The sequence below is a fragment of the Nothobranchius furzeri genome, chromosome 9, assembly GCF_043380555.1.
Source record: "Nothobranchius furzeri strain GRZ-AD chromosome 9, NfurGRZ-RIMD1, whole genome shotgun sequence".
NCBI lineage: Eukaryota > Metazoa > Chordata > Actinopteri > Cyprinodontiformes > Nothobranchiidae > Nothobranchius > Nothobranchius furzeri.
Genome location: NC_091749.1, coordinates 51866688 through 51885994, shown reverse-complemented (window position 1 = coordinate 51885994; position 19307 = coordinate 51866688). Strand labels below are relative to the sequence as shown.

Genomic DNA, 19307 nt, shown 5'->3' with positions numbered 1-19307 from the left:
GAAAGGTTGTGAAATCTCCTAAACCTTCTGCAGCGAATGACCAGATGTCCAAAGATCTTTCTGTTTCACATCCTTGGGGTGCTCACTGCTCACATATTCATGGACATTAAGGAGCCTCTTCAATTGATTTTCCTGAGACATACACATCAAATATTAATGTTATCATGCATGATCTGGTAACTGAGCAGTGATTTTTAGGTCAAAGTCAATATATAATTTTGGCTTCATGATACATTTAAAAACCAAGCCTATTCTTTATGTTGAACTTCTTTTTTTCTGCTTGTTTTTTTTCTTGTTTTGTTCAAGTGTAAATTCATCATTTGGCCAGAACCACTTAGCAAGTTCTCAAAGTATTTGGTCACTTTGTGCACTTTGAGGGTGTATTGTGAACTAGAGTTTCACCTCACAGCTTTCAACCGAAATGACTTCCTGTTTCACTAATTTAATTACCTCCAGAGATGAGCCTCAGATAGGTGAGGAGTCAGCCTGTTTAAAAAAAAGTAAACAAAAAATATATATTATTACAAGTATAATATAATATAATATAATATAATATAATATAATATAATATAATAATATAACTAATTCTTGCAAATGCCTTCTTTATTATTATTATTATTATTTCCGTTTTATTAGAATGATTGATTTAGGTTTGAATGAAATAAATTGATATATTTTGAATAAACAAACTATTAAAACATGCATTATAAATATACAGATTTACACGTTTGGCACGATAAATTCATTAAATCTTTACTCTGAAAAAGAAACCCATCTGATCTTTCATTGGCATATTTTATGAGTACATTATTTTCATTACCTTTTCATTCAGAGCTGTATTCGTCCCATCAGCATCTTAGTGCCAACTATTAAATTGATCTAATACATTTTATTTTGGAGGAGTCTTAAGTGCTTGCGTGATGACGTAGGTGGCGGGAGTTGTTACGCACAGGTTTCTGTTTTCAACTCGGCGCGGGAGATCCGGCTGGAGGAAAGTTGTAAGTAGCTTTAGAAGCTAGAGCTTTAAAACCTTATTTCAGCCCTTTTTTTGTAACATAGTTTAAATTGCTCACGGTTAACGTTTAATGTCTTAAGCAGCGTTAATAATGCCGACCGTGTAGTTTAATGAACCTCAAACGTCTTTATGCAATTAGTTTTAATGCTAGCCTTAGCCTCGCTTCAGTGCTAGCTCTTCTCCGGCACAACAGATGATAATTGTGTTTTGCAGACACTCTGGGGTTGTCTAGTATCCCCCAGCTAGTCCAGTGTGGTGTGTTGATTGTTCATTTATTGTATGTGTTTAGTCTAGTTTGTCTAAATGCCTTGTGAACGGAAGCCGATGCGCTACGGCCACTCGGAGGGACACACCGAGGTCTGCTTCGATGACACTGGCAAGTAAGTCCGCTTTCATCATCAAATGGCTCTTTAGCCTGTGTCAGTTGGTGCTCAGTTGTTATATTGGTAATATGTTCAACATGTATAGGGATAAAAGTTTATTCTTACATTGTGTTTGTTTTAGTTTATTCCCCCAGCTGTACATTCAAACCTGAACCATTTATTCTTAGGTACATTGTGACTTGTGGTAACGATGGAGATGTTCGGATTTGGGAAGGTCTGGATGATGATGATCCGAGGTTCATCACGGTTGGAGAAAAAGCGTACTCTTTGGCTCTCAAGGTAATTACAGTGATTCAGTTTTATTCATTAGCCTTGACCGGTGATTAAGCAGGTTTATTTTTGTGTCTCTTTCCTTCCACAGAATGGTAAACTGGTGACGGCAAGCTCCAACAACACAGTCCAGATCCACACGTTTCCAGACGGAGATCCAGATGGGATCCTGACGCGGTTCACCACCCACGCCACGCATGTCACTTTCAACAGCAACGGCTCGAAAGTCGCTGCCGGATCCAGGTACAGATAGTGTGAAGCCAGCGGTACGAGGTCCACTCCATGGGAGCTTTCTCTGGATCATTTCAGTAATCAAGTGTCACAAAAAGAAACAGGCTATTTTTAGGAAGAAACCAGCCTTTCTCCTGTTTTCTGAACTGGTAGTAATAAAATGATGGTGGGACGTCTGACTGAGCAGAACTGGAGCTGACATATGAACATGTCACATTTACTTGAACCGTCTGCAGTGTTCAGCAGTGTGCATGACTACACCAGGCTGTGTGTTTATTTGATGCTCCTGCAGCACAGCTGTGGGGGCTCTCAGATGGAACATCACTCTCTGTTTTGGTTTCCAATTTAGCTGTAATCAGCGTTAACCGTGTGTTTGCTGCCTGGACTGATTTTCTTTAAGCAGATTGATCCCAGCATTAAAGCCACAGTGTGATGCTTTATTGATGCTGCTGTTTCCACGTTGTTGTTGTTTTATTGATCCGTTACATTCTGCCATCTCTGGCTCTTCGGCTGGATGTTGGACAAAAATCAGAGTTATTCTTGCTTCCTGGTCACTGACTACACAAATCTCTTTTACCTGAGTCGGGTCACCTGTGTGCTTCTCAGTGACTTCATGGTGAAGGTGGTGGAGGTGTTGGACAGCAGCCAGCAGAAAACGCTGCGGGGACACGAAGCGCCAGTCCTCAGCGTCTCCTTTGACCCCAAAGATGAGTTCTTGGTGAGTAAAAATTCTGAGCGTACAGTGAGATAACTCATCCTGCTGCATTTCCCTCTGGTTTACAAATACCTGATTTGGTGTTTTTGGTTCTCATTTTAAAAAGCCAAACATTTTATTATTTTTTTTTTCTTTTAACCCTCTGGGGTCCATGGACGCGTATCCGCGTCTTTTGATTTGGGACGCTGTAGCAGCAAGACTCCGCCTCCCTGAGTTTCGGTTTCAATTCGTCTTTAAAAGGAGATTATAAACTACACCCCAGTTATTAAATTGTGTTAATAGGCAACGTAAAAGTGGAGTTATACTAAAATAAAAAACAATCTATTTTTAGACAATCTGATAACTTGTCAAAAAAGCAGTTTAGTAATCTGTGAGAGGGAATGTGCTTGTGAACATAAAAAACCCACAAAAACATGAGATCCTTTTGCTTTAGGTGTAAGTCTCACATAATCAACTGATAAAAAGTATCATTATGTAGCTGAGAGAGAGAGGAAGGCTGCACGAGTAATCAGATGTGCGCAAAAAAGGAGCCGCTTGGCAGGGAAAGGAGTGGCGCGAACAGAGTAACAACAAACAATTAGACAGATATTGACAGAAAACTTCATATTTTGGAGCGATCCGGACAGATATATTGTCTCTGCAGTTTAGTAGGCTTTTATTAGGCTTTAATAAAGGATGATGAGAAGGATAAATGTCCACCAGGCAGTTCAGATAGTACGGCTGTTTTTTGAACTGGAAGCAGAGGAAGTGGAGGCAGACTCACAGCCGGAGTCTGAGGCAAATAGCGAGGATGTTGATGACTATGTGGCAGATCCATCCTTCCTCATAGAGGAGTTGGGTCATGATGAGGTAGAGGATGAAAGCAGAGATGCAGCTCCTCGGAGATCCAACAAGAGGAGTGGGCGGCGCCGCGCAGCTGTCAGATCTCGATCTCCGCGGCGTGAGACAGAGCCACTCCCCACTCCAAAATGCATGTACATTATTGCCAAGTTAATAAAATAAGTAGAAATTCAGATAGTCCAGGTTGTCCTGAAAAAAAAAGAAGATACCTCATAAGGCAATATTTATTGTTTTTATTAGAAAATACAAAAGAAAAACCAAAATGAGTCAAAAACAGTGATTTACACCCTGGACCCCAGAGGGCTAATAAATTTTTTTTATTTGTTATTTGATATATTTAGTCATATTTTTTATAAATGTACAGTCTAGATTACCATTCTAAATTATAAAAAACATTCGTCATAAATGTTTGTTGGTTTCACAGTAAAATAAACAACTTTTTTCCATTTCGGATTTTATGTTTTTGAGTGATTTAAGGTCTGATATGCAACCCCTTTATGTCCAAATATAAAAAATAAGTATAAATTCATAAAGTCCAGGTTGTGCTGAAAAGATTGATACCACATAAGGCAGTGGTTATGGCTTTTATTTTGGAAATACAAAGGAAAACTCTAAATTAGTCAAAAACGGCCAATTACACCCTGGACCCCAGAGGGTTAATGTCCAGAACAAAGCAATAAAATATTATTTTTTGCCTTTTTCATTGATTTGGGGCAGTAAATGTCTGAATCTATATAACAGTCTTCTGTAATTAATAGGGGTGTAACAGTTCACGGGGGTTATTCGAACCCTTTCGGTTCGGTCCACTTGCGCACTGTTTTGGTTTATTTGTTCCATTAAATAATGAACTTTTCACACATTTGCGTGATTTAAGTGCAGCGGATGAAAGTTCCTCAGTGAGTTCCGCACAGACGCTGTAATGAGTGATGCTATGATGGCTGCACGCGCCCGATCTCCATTAAAAAATGTGATCTGCAAATTCTGATCAACGTCTTTCAGAGCAGATCAGACCAGTTGACTGTCGCTGCTACTGTGAAGAAGAAGAAGAAAATATCATTTCTATAGCGCCTCTCAAGATAAAAATCACGAGGCGCTTCACAAAAACAAAAAATGTAAAAATATAAAAAAGAATTTAGAAAATGTTTAAAAATATATTTAAAATGAGCAAAAAAATAGACAATTGTGATTAAAAAATGTTAAGAAAGAGAGAGAGAGTGAATAGGAAAGAGGGAAATCAGTGGATCTTGAGGAAGGTGGAATAGGTGGGGAGAGCAGAATAAAGAGAGAGTGGTGAAGAAGGTCATACAAAAGCCAGCTTGAACAGGTGAGTCTTCAGCTGCTTTTTAAAGGAGACCACCGAGTCCACTGATCTCAGGCTCAGGGGGAGAGAGTTCCAGAGTCTGGGGGCCACAGCAGAAAATGATCTGTCACCTTTGGTCTTTAGCCTGGTGCGCTGCACAACCAGTAGGCTTTGATCACTGGACCTCAGGGACCTGCTGGGGGTGTGAGGCTTAAGAAGATCACCAATGTAAGATGGTGCTTGTCCATGTAAGGCCCTATAGACCAGAACCAGGATCTTGAAATGAACCCTGAAGTTGACTGGCAGCCAGTGAAGCTGGAGGAGAAGCGGGGTGATGTGGGTGTGTTTGGAGGACTTGGTCAGAAGCCGAGCACAGGCATTCTGAACCACCTGCAGACGGTTCAGGGAGGTTCTGCTCAGACACGTGAAGTCTGTGTAGAGACTCTGAATCGTGCCGCCTCTCCCTCCCTTCTCTCACACTAAGCAGGCATGCAGCAGCAACATGTAAACGTGACAATTGATGTAAAGTTTTCATCTTACAACGTAAAGCACGGCGTAGAGGACGCTCGTTATATAATACGAGTTTTAAAGAAGAAACTCTGGGCGGTGTGAGGTGAGCTTTTAAGAAATAAAAACACGTCAGACACAACACTCGTCTCTATGAGAGCGAGCTGCGCAAATCATAGACATGAATACGTAGACGCTCCATTGGGCGTTGGAGAGTGTAACAGTGTCGCTGCCATGTTGGATGGGTCTCCTCACTCTCCAAAGTCAATGCAGAGTGAGCAACTATGCCCGTTTCTGTGCAGCCTACGGTTACAACAACCAGCGTACAATTTAAAACGGATCACATGGGATTAATAGTGACTTTTCTAGCCTACCTGATAGGATTTTATATTTAATATTTATTTTTTTAATTATATTTATAGTTTAATTACCAAGCCGTACCTTGTGTTTTATTTTATGAAAAAGCTTGATAAAATGTGTTTTTTACTTGGGTAAGTACCTTCCTCAGTAGAAATGAATGCACTGGGGCCTAATCTATGTAAAATGGCGGTCGGCCACTACGGCACCTCCAATAGACAGCGCCAGTCCACGGGGCATCTACGTATATATGTCTGTGGCGCAAATAACCTGTGAAATAATTAACGACATCATGCTAGATTAGCAGCCTATGATGACACCGGGCTCTGCTCACTATAGGAGCCGCTTCAGATATTAAATAAATAAATATTATCATAATATACCGAAAATTAATTGAACCGAGCCCTTCAAAACGCTGAACTGAACCGAATACGAGTTTAGCGTACCGTTACACCCCTTGTCATTAATATAAAAACATTATGTGATATTTTTATAATTATTATTTGTGTTAATGTTCCGTATAAATATAGTTAAAAATGTGAAGCAAAGTCATCCAGTGCCTGTAAATGATGCATAAATCTCCCATTCAGCTACATTGAGGGGGTGGGGCTTAATGCTTATACTGCAGCCAGCCACTGGGGGGCTCTCGTTGTGTTTTGGCCTTTACTTGGATTTATGTTCCTGTATGCTGGTATGATATCGTGTTTGAAGCGACTAGTCCTTTTCCCCCCCAGGCCTCCTCCAGCTGTGACGGCTCTGTCGTGGTGTGGAACATAAAGGAACAGGTATGTCTGTGTGTTCCTTGTATCGTTTCAGCACAATAACCTCCAGTAAACAACACATCGTCTTGTTTTATTGGCCATTTGTTTCTGTGACCTCTAACGTAGACCCAGGTGGTCAGCTGGCCTCTGCTGCAGAAAACGAATGATGTCAGCAACGCCAAGTCTCTGTGTCGGTTAGCGTTTCAGCCCGCAGTGGGGAAGGTGAGTTATTACTTCTGAGTTGCTGCAGGTTTTTTTAGCACTCAGCTGATACAGGAAGATTTAAAAACATTTAAAAATGTGTGTTGGTTAGGTTTTAGCAGTTCCTGTTGAAACCAAAGTACACCTGTATGGGCGGGGCTCCTGGGACCACGTCGGCACTCTCTCTGATGATCTACTCGCACAGGTGAGAGGTCGTCATGTTAAGAAAAGCCTCTGACCTTTATAAACCTGTTCATCTGATGTGTTCTCAAAAATGTCTTCAGCCTGTCAACGTGTTGTCCTGGTCCCCGTGTGGACGCCTCCTGGCAGCTGGCAGCGTTGGGGGTTTGTTGACAGTGTGGGACGTCAGCACCAAGCTGTGTTTGGAGAGGTACGCGGCGATCCTGGGTTCAGGGGGCGTTGGTGAGCTTAATCCATCTGGATGAGCTTTTATGTTACTCAAGATGAACCTAGCTGGAAGAAATAATTTTCTTCAGTGATGTTTTTCCACAGATTTATGAATATTTTATGGGGTTTTTTCTCCCTAGAGAGAAAATGCATTAATTGCTCAAAGCTAACCCTAAAGGCCACATTAGTGATGAGTGTGTGTGTTGTTGCAGGCAGAAGCACGAGAAAGGCTTCACCATTTGCAGTTTGGCCTGGAATCCATCCGGCAGCCAGATCGCCTACACCGACACGGAGGGCTGCCTGGGCCTGCTGGACGGGATCAGCTCCTCCAGCACCGGCAAGGTACCTCCACTATCTCGCCACCAGTCCAACAGACCAGGAACCACGTTGGATCATCATGGATGTCCTCCGTTTACTAACCGGATTCCAAAAAAGTTGGCACACTGTACAAATCGTGAATAAAAACTGGATGCAATGATGTGGAGGTGCCAACTTCTAATATTTTATTCAGAATAGAAGAAAATCACGAAACAAAAGTTTAAACTGAGAAAATGTATCATTTTAAGGGAAAAATATGTTGATTCAAAATTTCGTCAACAAATCCCAAAAAAGTTGGGACAAGACCATTTTCATCAGTGTGTGGCATCTCCCCTTCTTACAACACTCAACAGACGTCTGGGGACCGAGGAGACCAGTTTCTCAAGTTTAGATACAGGAATGCTCTCCCAGTCGTGTCTAATACAAGCCTCTAACTGTTCAATCGTCTTGGGCCTTCTTTGTCGCACCTTCCTCTTCATGATGCGCCAAATGTTCTCTATAGGTGAAAGATCTGGACGGCAGACCGGCCGTTTCAGTACCCGGATCCTTCTCCTACGCAGCCATGATGTTGTGATTGATGCAGAATGTGGTCTGGCATTATCTTGTTGAAAAATGCAGGGTCTTCCCTGAAAGAGATGACGTCTGGATGGGAGCATATGTCGTTCCAGAACCTGAATATATTTTTCTGCATTGATGGTGCCTTTCCAGACATGCAAGCTGCCCATGCCACACGCACTCATGCAACCCCGTACCATCAGAGATGCAGGCTTCTGAACTGAGCGTTGATAACAACTTGGGTTGTCCTTGTCCTCTTTGGTCCGGATGACATGGCGTCCCACATTTCCAAAAATAACTTTGAATCGTGACTCGTCTGACCACAGAACAGTCTTCCGTTTTGCCACACTCCATTTTGAATGATCCCTGGGCTGGCCCAGTGAAAACGCCTGAGTTTGTGGATCTTGCTTAGAAATGGCTTCTTCTTTGCACTGTAGAGTTTCAGCTGCTGATTTCTTCGGACCCATAACGAAAACTTTAAAAACTTCGTCAATATAATTTAACAAACTTTCTAAATTTCCTTCACTTACCTCCAGATTGAGTGAGTTATACTTACCAGATTATTTTTTCGTTGTCAGTAGTTAAATTAGGCAAAAATGCATCTAAATTGTTTGTGGATGTTTGCTAACGAGCTGCCATCAACTTCAAACGCTGCTGTGTCCCGTGATCGGCCGTCAGCGCATGCTCAGCCTGATTCAGTTTCTACTTCCTGAAACCAACTCACCGTCTCCGGATGACGAGACAACCAAACGGTGGACGGTGGATTGTGTTCACTGACGATGGTTTCTGGAAGTATTCCTGAGCCCATTCTGTGATTTCCTTTACAGAATTCCTGTTCATGATGCAGTGTCGTTTAAGGGCCCGGAGATCACGGGCATCCAGTATGGTTTTACGCCCTTAACCCTTACGCACAGAGATTGTTCCAGATTCTCTGAATCTTCGGATGATGTTATGCACAGTTGATGATGATAACTGCAAAGTCTGCTATTTTTCGCTGGGTAACACCTTTCTGAAATTGCTCCATTATCTTTCTGCACAACATTGTTGGAATTGGTGATCCTCTACCCATCTTGGCTTCTGAGAGACACTGCCACTCAGAGAAGCTCTTTTTATACCCAATCATGTTGCCAGTTGACCTAATTAGTGTTAATTGGTCTTCTAGCTCCTCGTTATGCTCAATTTTACTTTTTCCAGCCTCTTATTCTACTAGTCCCAACTTTTTTGGGATTTGTTGACACCATGAAATTTTGAATCAACATATTTTTCCCTTAAAATGAAAAATTTTCTCAGTTTAAACTTTTGTTCTGTGATTTATGTTCTATTCTGAATAAAATATCAGAAGTTGGCACCTCCACATCATTGCATTCAGTTTTTATTCACGATTTGTAGAGTGTCCCAACTTTTTTGGAATCTGGTTTGTATTTGTTTACTTTTCATTATGACAAAATGTCTAAAGTGAAAAGTTTAGACATTTTATTTCTGGATTTTCCTCCAGTCCAGGGGGTGAACCAGCTGATTTATTTTCTGTTTCAGTCTACATAAATGCAACATCTTATTTTGACAGTCCATTTCCTGTCTCTGGACTCCCTTCAGGCACCAGTATCAAAGCCAGCTACAGACTATGATGCCCTGTTTGATGATGATGATGACAGGCTTATGGATGAAGGTTTGAGCGACACCAGCTCACCTGGTAAGAAGCCTGTCGTTGCCAGGGACGACGGCGATGATGACGACGACTTCCTGGTTCCGTCGACCGGCCGGGTGAGGAAGAGAGGAGCCTTCCTGGATGATGAGAACTCGCTAGGTGAGATTTACTCGTCCTCCTCCTCTACTTAAGTCATGAGGAGGTTTGATCGATATTCAATGTTTTGTGGGTTTTATCCAGACACGGGTTCTCTGAAGCTGGGTCAGGATAGATTTGGAGACGATGATGGCGCCGGCAGCACCATGGCACCTGAAGCTGCTCCTTCGGTGCCCCTCCGCCCCGTCTACGAGGGCCCAATGCCAACCCCGCCCCAGAAGGCCTTTCAGCCCGGCTCTACGCCAGCGCACCTCACACACCGCTTCATGGTAGGACGGGTTGACTAGGTTTGGAGCTGTGCGTTCCCTTCATGTGCGTCCTAACAGTCCAGTTGTGGCTCAGATGTGGAACTCTGTGGGGATCGTGCGAGGCTACAACGATGAGCAGGACAACGCCATTGACGTAGAGTTCCACGACACAGCTGTGCACCACGCCATGCACCTCACCAACTCTCTGGGTCACACCATGGCGGACCTGTCCCAGGAGGCCGTGCTGCTGGCCTGCCCAGGCACGGAGGAGCTTGCCAGGTGAGCCTCCTTCCTTGACCTCTGTGTTTCTACTCCATTCTTCCTGTTGACGCCTCAAACGTCACCCGTGTTCACAGTAAGCTGCAGTGCCTCCACTTCTCATCATGGGACACCAACAAGGAGTGGCTTGTGGACTTGCCGAATGGCGAGGACGTGAAGGCTCTGTGTCTGGGGCAGGGCTGGGCGGCGGTGGCCACCAGCGCTCTGACGCTCAGGCTCTTCTCCATCGGAGGCCTCCAGAGAGAGCTCTTCAGCTTGCCAGGGCCGGTGGTGTGCATGTCAGGGCACGGAGAGCAGCTGCTCATCGTCTACCATCGAGGTGACTCATTTATGTCTGTGTGCATGAAAATAATTCCTCCAAGGTTTCTAAAAACCTTTTTACTCTAGGAGAGAAGCCACCACATCAGGTTAAAATATAAAATATATTTGAATCTGAGTCATTTTGCCCTATAAACTCAGTTTATGCTAAAAGAGGCTCAGAAATGTAGGTAAGATGTTATAATTAAAGATTTTTTTTACATGTCTTAGTCCATCGGTGTGTTTTGTATACATTCCACCATCTTTATTTAAAATGACACACACGAGATTGTGTGTTTTATCACCCGCCTCACATGGATGCTTGTGGTGTTTTACAGCCACCGGTTTTGATGGTGAACAGGCTCTGGGCGTTCAGCTTCTGCAGCTCAGTCACAAGAAGAGACAGCTGATCAGCGGAGAGCCCCTCCCACTGTCTCGCAGGTCCTACCTGTCCTGGCTCGGGTTCACGGCCGAAGGTCAGATGATAAGAATCCTCACTTAGTTTTCACTTTTTGTGTTTACGTGTGTGTTTATGAGCCGCTGCTGTGCACCAGGCACCCCGTGCTATGTGGATTCAGACGGGGTGGTACGGATGCTGAACCGCTCACTGGGAAACACGTGGACCCCGGTCTGTAACACCAGAGAGACCTGCAAAAGCAAATCGGATCACTACTGGGTGGTCGGAGTCCACGAGAACCCTCAGCAGCTCAGGTGAGTTCAGCACAGCCAATAAGACCACGAGTTAAGGAAGTAGGTTCTGATGGAATGAACTTTTTAAGGGAAGTGAAAACGGTAACAGAATGAGGGATTTTTTAAATAAAAATGTTTTTTTCGTTCTATTTGTAGAGATTTTTAAAATGTTTTTCCTTATGTGTGATGCTGGTTCTGTCAGGTGTATCCCGTGTAAAGGCTCCAGGTATCCTCCCACTCTGCCTCGGCCCGCCGTCGCCATCCTTCCCTTTAAGCTTCCTTTGTGCCAGACCACCACAGAAAAAGGACAAATGGAGGTAAAATAAGTAAATATTTTTTAATGATTTTCTTGGGCCAGTTCGTGCTAAAATGACCCTTTACAAGGTTAATGAAAGGCCACCCAGCCCCTATCGCCCCCTGTGGGCAGAATATTGCACTTGCAGCTTCAGACTGGCAGGCAGCTCTGTTGGGACTTGGGGGAAAAAAGGAGCTGACATAAGTGCCGCTGCAGTTTCCTGCATGTTTTAGATCATGAACACATCGATTTGTTTAATTTAGTGATGAATCGCTCATGTAGACACTAAAGAAGGCCAGGGAGATGTTTCACTTGTTAGATGAAGGTGTTAAAAAGATGAACGCACCTGCGAGGAGATAAGTTTTGGATTTTGATTCTACAAATGGACACTAGGGGGTGCTAAAAGCAGGTCAAAACCACCTAGCTCCCCTTTAAATTATATTTTTATCCCCGTATCAAACACCAAATCAGAACTTCTGTCTTCCAGGAGCAGTTCTGGCGTTCGATCCTCTTCCACAACCACCACAGCTTCCTGTCCTCCAGCGGCTACGAGGTGGACGAGGAGTCTCGGAGCCAGTCGCAGAAGGAGCAGCAGGAGCTGCTGATGAAGATGTTTGCAGTAAGAGGACGCATCAGTAGTGCTTATGACCTCTGACCTGGACTCTTTTATCACAGAAATTATTTCTTTTAGCTGTCCTGCAAACTGGATCGAGAGTTCCGCTGTGTGGAGCTGGCCGACCTGATGACCCAGAACGCCGTGACTCTGGCCATTCGCTACGCGTCCCGGTCCAGACGACTGGCCCTCGCCCAGCGACTCAGTCAGATCGCTCTGGAAAAGTCTAACCAGGTCCAGGAGGATGAAGCAGAGGAGCAGGAAGAGGAGCAGGACTATTCCAGTGTTAGACAGACCTCTGGGTAATCTCAAAAGGCATTCCTCTCCTCACAGCTAAGCAACATTAGAAACACCAAAAATGGCTACAACTCAGTCAGAGTTTACAGTATAATTTAATTTCTTTACCATCTAATTTCTGTATTTACCTTTTGAGATGTGAACTTATCCCTCATGATCCTAAAAAATCCTGTCTAGGTGAAGTTGGGTAATCCTGACTTTATTTAACAGGTTTGGTCAGACTGGGCCCACGGCCGCCAGGTTCAGGCAGACAGAGGCAGAGGAGGAACTGGGAGAAGATGAGGAAGAGGAGGGAGGGGAGACGGAGGAGGCAACAGAGCCCAGAAAACGTCAGTATTACTCCTGTTCTCCTCACTGGGACATGAAGATAACCCCAGATAATCTGCTGCTTTGATGTGTCGCAGGTTCTAATCCGTTCGCTAAAGAACCGGGTTCACCTGTGAGACCGTCGCCGACCCCAGGTGAGTAAACAAAAATAAATATTAGGAGCTTTTGTTTCAGATCTGACATCTGTGGATCGTTGCTCAGATTCATGCCTCATTATTAGTTCTGGTGTCTTTAGTGTGATTTACTGTTTAACAAACTCTGCCTGCTGTTCGTGTTTTTGTGACGTTTTGCTGAATTTAGTGGTTTAAATGGCCTGCTGGTTTGTTGAAGGTGCTTGTTTAGCAGAACGTTGGTCCCAGTTACAGTGATTTAATGGTTCCTCAGTAGGGTTGGGCATCGAGCATCGATTGGAACCGGGACCAACTGTTAGTTTTTCCTGGAGTCTTCAAAGTTTTTTATTTCGATTCCTAGAATGCCGACCGGAAGTGGAATCCGCCCCTGATCTCCGTGAAAATATGGTAAACGTGATCTGCAAATTGTGATCGCTTTTCAGAGCTGATCACAGCAGCTGTCTGTGTGCAGCACGAGTCTCCCTCCCCCTCCCAGATATAAACAAACGCGTCTGCCGAACTTTTACTCCGTGACGTAAACTTTAATTCCTGTAGCGTGGAGGAAACTTGTTAAATACGTCAACACGGTGGATTTAATAGAAGCTTTAAAGAACAAACTCTGGACGGTGTGAGGTGAGTTTGTCTCACTGCAGAAATAAAAACACACGGAGCGTCAGCAGTCAGACACAGCCGCTCACCAACACTCGTGTGTGTGTGTGTGTGTGTGTGTGTGTGTGTGTGTGTGTGTGTGTGTGTGTGTGTGTGTGTGTGTGTGTGTGTGTGTGTGTGTGTGTGTGTGTGTGTGTGTGTGTGTGTGTCAGAAGGCTGAACAATAACCTGTAGAATAATTAAAGTCATCATGCTAGAGCAGCTTCTCTGGTGGACCACACCAGCTTCTGCCACAATAAATAATAATAAATCACATGCAAAGTTGTGAACATTTTAATTTCCTTTCTGAACTATTTCTGTTGAGAGTTTTAATGTTTAAAATCAGTTAAATGTAGCTGCTGTCAGTAACAATCTAAGTTTCACTTCCTGTTCTGACTGAATGCTGCTGCAGCATGGAGGTGTAGTTCTCAGTCATCCTGGACATGATCATCCTGAGAGTGTTAGCTGAAAACAGCTGGACGTTTCTGGATATGTTGGAGAATATTTAGCCTCTCATCCCAGAGGATTCTTCCAGACTTTGGTTGTGGTCAGAAACAAACACACTGGTTGTGCTGCAAGTCTTTTTCTTTTTTTCTCCAAAACATGTTTATGTCTAAATGAAGGTGATGATATTCTTCATAGAATTAAAATTCATGTTGAAGTTAAGATTATTTCATCAAGTAGGACCTGTGGGTAGCTGGCTCATGTAAAACATGTCATGTCTTCAAAGAATCGGAATCGGGAATCGATAGGAACCAGAATTGAAACAAGGAATTGGAGTCAAAATCGGAATCGTTCAAAATCAAAAGATGCCCAACCCTACTCCTCAGGTCCTCCCAGCTGGTCTCAAGGGTCTAGTTTGTCCTGTTTTCTGTAAAATTCACTCATGATATGTTGGCTAGATGTTGTTGTTCAGCCTGCTTTTCCCTTTTCTGTTCTAGTTAGTAAAGCTGGACGAGCAAATCCTTTCAAGGTAAGATCACCTGTCTCTGTAACAGTCTCCACCATGAAGTCCTTTGGTTTCATCATTAATTGGAACATTGTTTATAATTGATTATCTAAATTATATAAACCAGTTAATTTCTGATAAATCAGAACTGAAACATTTATTCGGTAACAAATGTACTGTGTTATACCAGCCGGGGGCATTGTGGGCTTGCTCATCAGGACCAAACCTTAAGTCACTGACAGGTGATTTCCTTCACCTTTATTAGAAGTAATCCCAGTCTTTTGCCCACAGTATATTAGAAATCGTCAGACTTCAGTTCTAAAGCCTCTACAGTTTTTTTCACCAGGAAGTCCAAATCAGACTAGTTTATTTTTAAATGTGCTGCGTTCAGGTTGCTGGTTCTGGCAAAACCACGTCTTCATCTGGTCAGCCTCGAGTGACAAACATCCTGGACAACATGACATCCAGCAGGAAGTCTGCTACCCTCAGCGGGCCTGCAGGGCGACAGAATAAACCCCCCGTCCTCAAACCGCTGGCGCCCAGGGCCAAATCCAAGGTGCAACCCTCCTCAGTCATGTGCAATTCATAATTTAACTTAAGCGGAAAATCCTGTGATCATATTCATACAGGTGCCCTATCCAGGATGCTGTTGGTGCTATTGTAATCCTGGATCTTGTTTCTGCAGAATCAGTCCACTCTGTTTCAGATGACTGGTACCAAGACGACTCATCAGAAGACCCAGGAGAACCCAGAACCAGCTGCAGATCAGCAGAAACAAGCAGACGTCCCACCTCCAACCTCACCTGCAGAAAACGCTGAAAACAAGAGGTACAGTGGTTTTAAAAAGGGCAGGTTAGTGAAAGTTTTGTTTTGAAATGGAAACAAAATACTTGTATGATTTCAGGCCAAAGACGGGCTTCCAGCTGTGGCTGGAGGAGAACAGGAAGAGCATCTTGGCTGATAATCCAGACCTGGATGAGTCAGACGTCATTAAGGAAGCGATGGGACAATTCAGGACGCTGACCGCAGATGAGCGACTGGTATGAAACCCGCAGGTTTATTCTGCACTAAACAGAAAAACATTCTGTTGTCCAAATCTGATCTCCAGCTGATTATTTTAGCCCATTTCAAGTTAAGAGGCTTACAGGTGTTTGTCTATATAAGGAACTGGGGAGTAGAGCTTGTGACAGTGTGAGCGTTTATCTGACGGAACTGAATTTATCTGATAAATTCAGTTCCGTTCAGATAAATTCAGTTCAGTTCAGATAAAGTCCAAAAGAAAAATGTACGTCCATAATACACTCGGCAAAAAAACAAACTAAGATTGTCGTTGTAGATTCAGTATACAGCAGCTGCAGCAACCGCTGCGTCGATCAGCTGTTTACTCACGGTACCGCTGAGGACCCGACAGGCCGCTGCTACGGCGTTTCACCAGAACACAACAGCGTCCTGTCACAATCATCTCAACATCAGTGGACACGTGTGCAATCGCAGATTTAATCAGAAACCCCAACCCATCATGTGAGGTTTCATTGTTGAATTAGGCTATTTATGTGTCAGCCGTTAAAGTACTGCGCTGGAATTGGTTTGAGCGTAGCAGAGGGGAAGCCCTTCACCTGTTGGACCAAGTGAGATGTCACACATCAGGCTAATAGTTTAACGCTAATACCAGGATGCTAACAGAAGTTACGATGAAAACATCTTCAGCGATATGTTTTGACGTAAGACTTGTTTGTTTGGTTCTATTCGGTGATATGAGGCTTCCAATAGTGAGTTGGTCATTATTTGTTTTGACTCAAGTATGTGTACAGTTATGATTTTATTATGTTGCGCCCGCAGTACACAAAACACCAACAGGTTAATTGTCAACAAAAAGGCACGGAAAGGAACGTGAAAATAAAGTTAGGGTTCCAAACACAACTACAGCTACCATTAAATGAATCCTGACAAGTCGCTCTTACTGTCATGTTTTGTAGTTGGTAGAAAACAGGAAGGCAGTAACTTTGTCCCTATCTACTTTATTACAGCGGAGGGGACGAGCACACGCAGCATTCCTCTTCTAACCTTGCGCTGCAAGATGAATTCTCGCGAGATTTGGAGTTTTCCAAACTCGGGAGAATCCATCTTGTACCGCTCCTCATGAAACCGACCAACATCCGGCCTAAAATAGACCGGACCAATCGTGTGTCAGTACTGTGCTGTAGGGTGGGACTTAGTTTTCACAATAGTATCAAGTGCAGAACAAACATGGCCGCACTGGTTGATACTAACAGCAAACAATAGTCACGACGATATTACGGGTCCATGGCCAATAATGGTCGCGGCCGGGTGTCTAAAGTTTATTAAAACATATGTAACAGATGTATTTGTACATGTCTACAGCTACACGTATAATTAATTATATAATTTTGACGACTAGTTACGTACAGTTTAACATGTAGCATGTTGTGAATCAGCTGTAAGTGTGCGTCAGCTAGGTGACTTCATGTACACGTCAGAGATGGCTCAACTGGTAAGGTAAGGACTTACATGCTGGGGACCTGAGTTCAAATCCAGCCAGGGACATATGAGTCTTCTATTCAGATGGCATACGGAAATGTTTTCTATTCCAGAGATTTTATTACAGTAATGATATATTTTATTTTACAGTAATTAAGAAGCCCAAATTTTAATTATTAAACGTCCAAATGAGACGATGTCACGGCCAGAAAAGACGTCTGTTGGGACGTGGGGGGTTGCTGTGCTCTGCTACCGCTTCGCTGCCGTGCGTCGTCCGCGGAGAACGTAGAGCCGGGGAGGGGCGGTCCGGACCACGCTTGGCCTGGCGGTTGACCAACAAAGCTTGGCGACTGCCAGGCTTGTACAGCACCGGGGGAAACCCTGCCCTTTGCGCATAATCTTTTCGCAAAACCGGCAGAAATCAAATACATATTTTTTTTACAGTTTTGACTTATTTATTAACACAGTTCTTATTTTGCTGCTGATTGTTCAAATATTTAAATTTCTAATACATTTAATTGTAATTTGTTATTTTTACAGTGAAAACACTACATGGTATAGATGGAGACCTGCCGTCCATCTTTATTCTTCATTGGTCTCCACAATCCCACCTGTACCTCCTGGTTCTATGTGAACCAGAACAAACTGGTGCCACACAGACTGATCACTGGGACCAGTTTGGTCAAATTTGATGTTAAGAGGTGCTGAGAAGCTTCTGTTCCAAAGCAAAATCTCTTATCTTTTCTGAGGTTTTTAGCATTTTGGAATTTATTTTCATGCTTTGGTCGGTGTATTTTCTCAGCTGATGACAGGTATCCACTTGAGTACAAAATCAAGAAGATGATGAAAAAGACGCTTAAAAGCCAAATATAGTATGATCTTCACACCGAACTGCTCCAATCTGGTGGTGTTTGTGTGTTTGCTTGAGTGAATATGCTCGCAGTTAATGACAGAGCTTCATAATGAGGCGCGCCTTGTGTGCGTGCTTCTGGTCCACTCAACAGGCTCGATGATTCATCCCAGCTCTATTACGTCCAGGAAAACGCTTCCTTTTGTCTCAGCTTGAAGAGAAAGAGGAGGGAAAAAATAAAAGCACAAGGCCAAAGAGATGCAGCCTGTCAATAGTGATTATGCATGACAGGATGCAATTTCCAACTGAACAATCGAGTGTCCATGTGTGTTAGTCATCGCCATGTAGGTGTTTGCAGCCCAAAGCCTGGCGGTTGTGTTCCGATGGCTAATGAATGTGTGCGTTTCATGTCTTTATTTCTGTTTCAGTCGTGGACAGAAAGAGCAAAAGGACAAACCGGCGAAGTGGCAGAGATGAAGAAAAGGAAGAGAACAGAAGGAGGTGTGGAGAATGAAGGGACAGAAGATGATGAAAACAACGCAAAGAAGAAAAACCTGGACGCCGCCTCAAAGCTTTCTGCATTTGCATTCAGCAAAGACTAAATACTTGTTCAGGTTGGTGTTTAGGGGTTCTCAGGAGAACCTGGTTTAATGATGAATCGGGGACGGACTTCAAGCTTCTGCTGCTTCTGGTTCTTCTCTTATTAAATGTCTTTTCTGTATTGTAACCATTTAATAAATGTTTATGTTCAGATTTAATCTGTGAACATTATTTCTGCTGGTGTAGAAAGTTCAAGTAGATTCTGAAAGAGAATTATTTCCCAATATAATTATTTTACACACGTTTTACGTTTCTAGGTTTAAATTATTTAGGCTCAATAGTCAAGGATGTCATTTTGATTTAAGGTGGGGTTAGGGTTGCCGTGTCTCCTGTGCGCTAATCCTGCAGCGCCGACGTTTGTAATCTGACGACGGCCTGCAAAAAGCTCCAGAGTGGTTTATGAGGGGTTGCAGTAACTAAATATTACCACAGGATGTCATTTTTTAATTCATTTCTACATAATGCATCTTTAACAGTAGAACAGAGCCCTCCCCACACACACACACCACCACCCAAGAAAGAAAAATACGTTTAAAAAGTAATGTTCGGGTGACCAGTCTTTTTTTAGTAACTTATTTGGACTACAAAATCCAACGTTTGTATTTTTTTATTCTTTAAGTAACGCATGAGATTTATTTCCCTTTACTGTTTTAACTCCACTCTTACAAATTAAATGTTGGATTTAATTAACCAAACGGTGTCACCTGGTTCCAGTAAGCCTGCTTAAACGGAAAGAGTATCAAGGTCACATTTATTTAAATAGCAACTTTAACAATGGCAGAGCTGACCAAAGTGCTTCCCAAATAGTTGCTGGTTAAAAACCAACAGAATAAAACTAAAATAAAAGAGCATCAAAGCAATAAAATGACTCAAACAAAATGGTAAAAAGATGAACAAGGATGTGAAAAACACTCAGCCAATTAATTGCATTAGAATGAAATAA

General features: G+C 43.1%; 1 protein-coding gene across 1 annotated transcript; it reads left to right on the top strand.

Annotated features, from left to right (window-relative positions):
• The first annotated feature begins 902 nt into the window (after positions 1-902).
• wdhd1 (WD repeat and HMG-box DNA binding protein 1) lies at positions 903-18522 on the top strand. The gene is made up of 26 exons (XM_015953725.3): positions 903-998; positions 1305-1395; positions 1566-1677; positions 1760-1911; positions 2506-2617; positions 6353-6403; positions 6506-6601; positions 6693-6785; positions 6865-6971; positions 7201-7330; positions 9455-9665; positions 9747-9931; positions 10005-10189; positions 10267-10508; positions 10825-10962; positions 11041-11197; positions 11379-11493; positions 11959-12090; positions 12163-12386; positions 12592-12710; positions 12786-12842; positions 14408-14439; positions 14807-14971; positions 15101-15243; positions 15320-15455; positions 18193-18522. The coding sequence occupies exons 2-26, from the start codon at positions 1319-1321 to the stop codon at positions 18364-18366; spliced, it is 3345 nt and encodes a 1114-aa protein (XP_015809211.3). The 5' UTR covers positions 903-998; positions 1305-1318; the 3' UTR covers positions 18367-18522.
• The last annotated feature ends 785 nt before the right edge of the window (positions 18523-19307 follow it).